The sequence below is a fragment of the Mustela nigripes genome, chromosome 16, assembly GCF_022355385.1.
Source record: "Mustela nigripes isolate SB6536 chromosome 16, MUSNIG.SB6536, whole genome shotgun sequence".
Taxonomy (NCBI): Eukaryota; Metazoa; Chordata; class Mammalia; order Carnivora; family Mustelidae; genus Mustela; species Mustela nigripes.
The window spans coordinates 6,219,010-6,227,397 of record NC_081572.1 but is presented as its reverse complement, the minus strand read 5'-3'; the positions used below and the strand labels follow the sequence as shown (position 1 = coordinate 6,227,397).

Below are 8,388 nucleotides of genomic sequence, written 5' to 3'. Positions count from 1 at the left end.
GAGGAAATGGCTGCGGGAGCTTGCCATTTCCTCCCGCCTTCTTCCAGGAGGGTGTTGCTAACCAACTTGAAGCCCCGCCTGAGAATTTTTAGAACCTGGGAAAGATTCTCTTGGTTAGTCCCAAGTGCCCTGTGGGCTAGCTTGGGTCGCCTCTCTGGGGCTGGATCCCTCTGAAGGGGGCAGCCATGGACAGAAGCAGGTGAGGGAGGCCATGGACTCTGGTCTGTCTGACCTCCCTCTGGGCCCCTGGAGGAGGCAGGGACCAGGAACAATGAACGAGGGGCTGAGGGAGCACAGAGCTTCCACTCTTCCTCTGAGGTTGGGGAGGAGTGAGGGGCTGCCCTGTGACATGCTGCGCGGCCTTGAAGGAGGCTGGCCTCTTTCTGTGCCTCGGGGCCTCCGCCACCCCCACCCCAGGCTCTCTCTCACTAGGAGCTGGGGCCTCTACCCCCCAGTCTTTCAGGGGAAGCCACTTTGCAAGTCACCCACCCGGAGCCGTTGAGATAGGCGTCCTGTGTGGGCTGGTGGCAGGAAATGGGCCCCTGTGCCTTCAGGGGAGGGGGAGCTGCTAAGGCCCAGGCCCCAGGCTGGTGGGGACCGCCTGACCTCCTGGCCTGAGAAGCCAGCTGGCCTGTTTGTCTAGGAGGTGGCAAGGCTGGGCAGTTGTGTTTGGTGGAATCGCCTGGCTGGGGGGCTGGGGGGCTGGTGAGCATCTTTTGCTCAAGACAGCTGTGATCTGAAAAGTTTGCAGTTCACCCTCCCTCCTTCCTCCTCAGGGGCCAGGACACAGGAGCCAGGGAGAAGTGCTGGCTCCAGAGGGCTGCCCGGCCTCCAGCCCTCCATCTCCTGTGGGCCAGGCAGCATCTGTAGGAGGAGCCTGGCAGAAGCTCCTTGGGCCAAATTAGAGGGAATGGGAGCCGCAGGCAGGGAGTACCCAGCCCCAGGCCACTCTTCCCTGAGTCTCAGGCACTTGACATCAGCATTTTTGGTCCAAGTCATTAACAGACTCCAAAGAGACCTCGGTGAGATTATCCTTCCTCCCTTCTAGCCACTGGGGAAAGCATGCCACAGGACAGTGAAGGAATCTTCCCGAAGTCCCCCAGTAGCCATTTACAAGCCAGGACCCCAGCCTTCACGTACCTTTTGCGCAGTCCCCTTACCTTTCCACCAAAGTTAGCTAATCCTAGTACCCCGTGCCCACAGCAGGAATGCCTTTGGGCTCCGCTGTCAAGGTCAGAGCCTCAAAAATAACTCAAACCTAGTCCCTGCTCAACCCATTAAGTATCTAACCAGCCAACTGGGAAAATCCCAGCATTAGGTCCAGACCTCTGTTCTCCAAGCTTGAGGAATGACTGGACAGAAGGCTCCCTCTCCCTGTCCCTGTCCCCGCTTGTCTTGTCCCTGAAAGAAGATCATGAGCAGAGACTGACCAGACAACACGAGGGCAGGGACACACCCCACCCCACATTCCCTCCCCTAAAGTGACCCAGAGATGCTAATTTGCATCCATCTGACCCACCTGGGAGGTTTCTGCGGAAGAAACTTTAGACTCATCGTCTCCCCGTTTCGGTATAAATTTCAATCCTCCCGAGTTTATGCAACACTTTTATAAACATAAAATGTCATTAGAGACTTTCAGATAAATTCTGTGACCAGAAAAAGAAAAGAAAACAACAGCAGTGGTAATTTTAGAACGTGCCTTTGCATACAACCGTGCCCGCCCCATCAGATCTGATAGCCTTCCTTGGGTGATAATCCCTGTCCACGGTATTAACACTTCCTTTCTGGAAGAGGTGGTTCTTTGGGGCCACTGAGCACATCTGCTGACTTGTGAGTGCTGAGGTCTCAACGCAGGAAACTGGGTGAGGACAGGAGAGTCAGTGGGAGGGCCTGAGAAATGAGCTGAGCCAAGGAGTCGAGAGGAAAGAAAGGGTGAAGGCAGCATCGGGCTTTCTAGAAGCAGGTGGCCCTCAGTACTGACAGCAGCCTTCCCTGGCCCTCTGGCCCTCTTTCCAGGGTCTCGCCCTGGAAGCCCAGAAATTTGCCCCAACTCCCCAGTAACTGCCTCTGCCCCCCCCACCCATCTCCTAGGTGATGCTTCTGGGAGACTCAGGCGTTGGCAAAACCTGTTTGCTGATCCAATTCAAAGACGGGGCCTTCCTGTCCGGGACCTTCATAGCCACGGTCGGCATAGACTTCAGGGTGAGGTGGCAGCAGGCTCTTCCTCCCAGCAGCAAGCCGGGGCAGGCCAGGGCTCAGGCACAGCGTGCTGTCCTCTCTGGCCCTGGCTCCTCAAAGCCGCTGTGGGTCATTCCCCAGAGGGCACCAGGGGTGCTCCCCCTTGGGACCACAGAGGGAGCCAGGTTCAAGGAGTCCAGGCATGGTGGAGGGGCTCTCTGCCCACCTACAGGATCTGAGCAATGACACGCTGAGTCTTAAAATTCTGCCCCAGAGCAGGGCAGACACATCCCAGGGTGGGAGCTGAGTTTCCTGGCCTTCTGCTGGCTTGCTCATGGCCCTCTGAGCTAGGCCCCTCTGGCAAGGCCTCAGAGGTCAACAGGTCTTGAGTTCCTGGAAGCACCCCACTGCACTGGGTTGAAAAGCTAAGCTCATCAGCCTCCCTCCCTGTGGTCTCGAGGAACCCGCCCTTACAAACCCGCGTCAGGGCTGTATAGCGCTCTGCCATTCTCCTCCCACGGGGTCCAGGACAGTAAGGTCTAACCCAGGCAGTGGGGTGAGGGGGCAGCCATGCAGGGGCCGGCTGCCTCCCTCCCAATGGGAAGGAACCCAAGCTTCACTTAGGAGAACTAGTGAACAGCTAGAGGGAAAGACCACCCTGCAGACCCATCCTCTGCTGTGCCCAGGACGAGCATCTTATCTCTAAGGGCTTGGTTCTGCAGGCTGGGGCTGAGCTCCAGGAGGCACCGATGAAAGTGGGAAAGAGGCGGGGCCCCCAGTGTCCAGCCCTGAGTCACCTTCTGAGGTCAGGAGAGTCAGGCCCTGGCATGTTGTAAGAGGAGCAGACGAGTTCCCAAAAGAACTCTGCCATGGGGCGGGGTGGGGGGGAGACGGGGTCCTGCTGCCCTGAAGAGGAAATCTGACTGGAGATGTCTAGGGGGTTCACTGCACCCCCTCGAACCCCGGGAAGCAACCAGAACAGAACGTCTGCCGCTCTGTAGGACGTCAAGGATCCAAGCTTTCCCCGCCATCCAAACCCACCCTCCCCCTGCCCCTGTCTCTTTCAGAACAAAGTGGTGACCGTGGATGGTGTGCGGGTGAAGCTGCAGGTGAGACCAAGTCCAGAACAGCCGGGGAGAGGGGAGGATGGAGGGCCCCGCCCCTGTTCTGCACCCGCCCCTGCTCTGCACCCCAACCGCAGGAGCCCTGCAGCCCTGCCCTGAGCCTGGGGCAATTTCCTGTGGGGCGCAGAGGAAACAGCTTTTGTGCTTTTGTTTGTTCAAGGAGGACGAGGAGGGTGGCCCAAAAAGCAGTTCCCAGGCACACTCTCTACTGTCAAACGCTCACAGGCCGCTCTCTCCACGTGCCTGCAGACGGGCCTGCTCTGCTCCAGCTCTTCTCCAGTTTCCCAAATTTCATCCGCTCTGGGAGACTGGACGCCCCCAAGCCCTGGGCTAGGGAAGAGGCCGCAGCCTGAATGAGCTCGTGAGCTCCATAACAGCACCTCGGACATCATCGGATCTTCGGAAGGCCCTGAGCCCCTAGTGCAGGAAGTGTCCCCCCCACACACACAGCTGTCGGACTCCGCGTGGGTTCCCTCCACGCAGCCCGGTCCCGGCGCACTGCCTCCCTCTGACCGTCTGTCCATCCCCTCCTAGATCTGGGATACAGCCGGGCAGGAGCGGTTCCGCAGTGTCACCCATGCTTATTACCGAGATGCCCAGGGTAAGCCCTTCCCCAGCCCACCCGGGAGACCCAGCCTTCTGCCCCACGTTCCCTGTGTGATCTCTCTTTCCCCCTGCAGCCTTGCTCCTGCTCTATGACATCACCAACAAGTCTTCTTTCGACAATATCCGGGTAGGTCCCCTTCACGCGCCCCTCAGCAGCAGCCAAGGTGGGCCCTCCGCGAGCGAGGACTGCTTCCTGCTTTGTGGGGAAGGGGGCAGAGCAGGGAACACTGCCGCCTTTTTCAAAAGGCGCTGTGACTCAGAAGGAATAAGCTGCCGCTGGGCATCTGGTCGGCCTGTGGACGGGGAGGCCAGGCAGGCCGCTGGGTGCCTGTGCCACCTGCTCAGTCCTGGCTGTGACTCGTGAGTGCCATTCCTGACAGAGTTCGCCCAGTACCCCGCTCCGCCCTGGACAACTACCCAGGTGGCAACAACAGTGATTCAGTGAGCAGGTCTGTCCTTACCAAACTATTGCAGAGTAGGGATAAGTCAGTAAGTACAAGCACTGAGCGCGGACGGCACCATAAGGGTTTCACATCTCCCTGATCTCAAGGGATTGGCAAGCCCATGGGGGGCAGGGGGCGCTCGGGGACCAAAACACGTAGATATAAAGCAGCTTATACAGAGGATGGAAATCCACAGCACGTGCATTGCCACCTCCAACTCCAACTCCCTACTCCTGGTAGACATCACTAATCCATCACAATCTTTCCGATCACTAAGCCCTTCTGTGTCGCTAGAATCCTCCGTGAGTCACTCCGGGAAATCGCTGGGGACTACCAGCTGATTTAGGAGGCTGATTTAGGAGATAAAGCTCTGCCATCTGCATCTTCCATAGAACGGGGAGTTGCACACTTGGGGTTGGGTCAAGGAAGGCTGATCCGGACCAGAGAGGCCAGAACAAAGAGGCAGATAAGAGAAGGCAGGGGGCCTGTGAGTAACCCAGGGAAAACCAAACGGGCAGGAGAAGAATGAGCCGAGGGAGGGAGAAGGCCTGGTTCTCGGGCACAGCCTGGCTCAGCTCACCCTCTCCCACAGGCCTGGCTCACTGAGATTCATGAGTACGCCCAGAGGGACGTGGTGATCATGCTGCTAGGCAACAAGGTGAGCGAGCCCATCCCTGCGCCTCCCCTCTCACGAGCCCCACACAAGCCCCAAGAGGGTCAGTTGCATGGCCTTCCAGCAGAGGATTCTTCCCAGACTCCAGGTCAGGGGTCAGACCTCTTTGGCAGCTTCAGCCCATCTCATCTGCCCTCTTAACGCTTTGGAAATGGCCCCCTCCAGGGAAAGCCCAGGCTGCCCTCTGAGAGACCCAGGGTGGCCGAGACGCTCAGCCCCCACTAGATCCCAGTAAAGCAGTCACAGATGAAGAGCTAAAATCCGAGTCCCAACTACGGTCACCCCTCTGAGGCTGGTCACCACACCCCTCCAAAGGAGAGTTTCCCATCTCCCCCAACTGGCAGTAGGATCCCCTGGCTGGGAGTTGGGTAACTCAGCCTGAGCAAGGCAGAAATCCTGGCTCCAAGCCAATCATACCACCTGCAGTCCCACAGGCCACCAGCAGAGGGCAGGCAGTGGCTGCTCCTGCAGGTAAAGGGGCCAGCCCAGGCAGGAGAGGGGACGGCTGGGGTGGAGATTTCCTTCCCCAGAGTGACCCACCTGGGCTTGACAGGCGGATGTGAGCAATGAAAGGGTGATCCGTTCAGAGGACGGAGAGACACTGGCCAGGGTAAGTGACTGCCCGTGGGCAGGACGAGGGGTGGGGGCAGTCAGAGGCTGGCCCTGAGGACATTCTCTTCCTGGCAGGAGTACGGAGTTCCCTTCATGGAGACCAGCGCCAAGACAGGCATGAATGTGGAGTTAGCCTTTCTGGCCATTGCCAAGTAAGAGCTGAGCACGGACGGGAATCATGTGGGATGGGGTGGCACCATCTGGGAATCCAGTAGGGCCTGGCCCCTGGCCCAGCCCCTGGCCCTACAGGCACTGTGCCTCCTAGGTCCAGTAGCCCCGGGGTCATGGGAGTCGGGAGGGTGCAGTTCCTCACTCCCTGCCCAGCCCACTGCTTCTTCCTCTTCAAGGGAGCTGAAGCACAGAGCCCTGTGGCAGCCCGATGGGCCCCACTTCCAGATCCGAGACTTTGTGGAGTCCCAGAAGAAACAGCCCAGCTGCTGCTCCTTCTTATGAATCCCAAAGGGGCTGAAAGGAGGCTCCAGAGGCCCTCACGGATGCAGCCTTCTCCCCCAGAGCTGGTTTATTCTGAACGGATGGGAATCGGGGGACCCAGGGCACAGCCCCTTCCCAAGAGGGAGCTGTACTCCCACTCTTACCTTAGTTCCTGTAGCTTCCCTACATCCTGGGGGAGGGTAAAGTATTTATTTCACTTTAATGATACATAATGTAATACAAAAAAGGAGGGGTGGGCACCAGAAAACCACGAGACAGAACGGGTGGTCCTTTCGCCTGCTGGTACTAGGACTTAGGGGCCCCAGGCTCCCTCCTTGCCTTGACAAGGGTGGTATTCTCCAGCTCAGCAGCAGAGGGCAGTGATGCACTTCTGCAGCAGAAGGGCAGGCCTTGACCCCACTGGGGCTCCACCTCAGCTGGAGAGGTGCAGCAGACCACGGCTTTACTTCCTCCAGCTCCCCCGGAATGTCTTCCCCAGTAAGATGCGCCCCTGTGCCAGACCAAGGCTCAGGGAAGATAATCGATGTGGAGATAGGGCAGTGACAGAGCTCTGTGGGTAAGGGAGAGAGGAGTAGCACAGACTAGGTCTGTATTGGCTGCCTCTGGCCTTACTAGCCCCACTCTGGGATGTACCCCTTTTCCTCCAGTCCACAGATTGAACACATTTGGTTCCTGTTCTCTAGACCTCAGGTGCCAGGGGCAAGCCCCTCTCTTCCCCCTCCCCCAAATCCCTGGTGGAGGGCTCTCTACCCTTTTGCTTGTGCCCTTAGACTCCTAAAGTCAAAGCTAGGGCAAGGTTTTTCTCCTGTCTCGACACTTTGGAGTTAGGCAGCCCCACAGGCTACTGCAAGCAGCTCCAGTGTTTCTACTGAGTTAAGAATCCGATAAGGAGGAACGCCTGACTCTCAGAGCAGGTGGGAAGCAGAACCAGGCAAACCTTACCCCACACCTATCCTCCACCCACCCCCACCCCCACCCCCGCCCTCGCCCAACCCAAGCGTGGTCTCCTCCCTGACCACCATGCCTTTTCCCCTCAGACAGACACCACCACAGCCAAAACTGCTTTGTGTCCCTTCCCACTGAACCAGGTTAAGGAGTAAGAGGTCACCCATTTCTAGGTAAATCAACACAATGTGTAGAAAACAAAGTCACGCGGGTTAGGTTGGGTTAAGGAGAGAGGCGGCAAGTTTATGTGGGGCCAAGGTCACCTGTCCCACAAAACCCTGACCCTGGCCATCGGAGGTGAACAGGAGACATGTGGGTCATGACCTGGAGGAGAATAAGAAGTACACACTGCACATTTCTAAGGCTACTGCATTTGCTTTTGAGGCAGAAATCTTGCTCTCTGAGCAGAGTCAGCAGCTCCGACTTGGGCCTGATAAGGAAGCTCTCCAAAGCTTCTCCCATCCAGAGCAGGGAGGAGCCTGACCTTGCTGGGCTCTTCTGGGGCCCAAGGCAGGTCGCAGGCATTCCAATCACATGGGCTGGCTCTGGGCCTCTAGCATTTGTGTTTTCAGAATTAAACTGCAGAATTGGGAAAGCACGCCCTGTCCCTTTCTTCTTTGAGGTGCGCTTGGAGAGGGGGCAGGGGAGAGAATGCTGACTGTTACTGCATGTTGGGGGAACGGTCATTGACTGCCCAAATCATTTGATCTTCATCAATGCTCCCAACTGCTCCCCTCACCCTTAAAAGACTGCTCCCAACTTCTGTGAGCAGCCTTTCATCTGCAAGAAACTGAAAGAAGGTTTGTCTTAAGGTCCCATTCGGGCTTTTTTTTCCCCTCCTTTCCCTCTGCCCTGTACTCAAGAGATTGGTTACCTGACTCTGTTCTGCCTCTCTTCCCCTACTTACTGGCCAAACGCGGAGGCCAGTGCTCACACCCTTGTCCTAGCTGGCCTGTGTCCAGTGGGCAGCCCCGGGAAGCCTGGGCTCCCTACTGAGCCCTCATACTGTCCCAGCGAGGATGAGAGCCCGCACCCCTGTAAGCGTGCGTCCTTGGACAACGCAAAACCCACGAACGGGAAACTATCGTTATTCGAACAACCTTACTGGGTCGGAGGTGGACCCCACCGCCCCGGAGCTGGAGCCGTTTCCCCGGCAACAGCCGCTCCCCAGTCCCTACCCTCCCAACCCCTCACTCGAGTCCACAAGAGGATTTAGCTAAAGGTCGTTAAAACGTTAAGAGTCCTTTATCCGTGGGTTGGCTTGCCTCGATCCCCGCCAAACCGAGAGAAAACCAGAAGCCTAAGCGCCCCTCCGCCCAGTACCGGGAACTCGCCCCGCCCCCCGCCTCAACTT

The 8,388-nt window shown here is 57.8% G+C and overlaps 1 protein-coding gene across 3 annotated transcripts in view; it reads left to right on the top strand.

Annotated features, from left to right (window-relative positions):
• RAB37 (RAB37, member RAS oncogene family) overlaps positions 1-7,632 on the top strand; it is a 58,099-nt gene extending 50,467 nt beyond the window's left edge. For 2 of the 3 annotated variants that reach the window (XM_059378539.1, XM_059378540.1), the window contains 7 exons: positions 3,246-3,287; positions 3,837-3,903; positions 3,983-4,035; positions 4,944-5,009; positions 5,578-5,634; positions 5,712-5,788; positions 5,984-7,632. In XM_059378539.1, the coding sequence (XP_059234522.1) occupies positions 3,246-3,287; positions 3,837-3,903; positions 3,983-4,035; positions 4,944-5,009; positions 5,578-5,634; positions 5,712-5,788; positions 5,984-6,089 (468 nt within the window). In that variant the 3' untranslated portion in view covers positions 6,090-7,632. Of the gene's footprint in view, positions 1-2,091; positions 2,203-3,245; positions 3,288-3,836; positions 3,904-3,982; positions 4,036-4,943; positions 5,010-5,577; positions 5,635-5,711; positions 5,789-5,983 lie in introns of all 3 variants that reach the window. The other variant, XM_059378538.1, reaches the window with a different exon arrangement.
• The last annotated feature ends 756 nt before the right edge of the window (positions 7,633-8,388 follow it).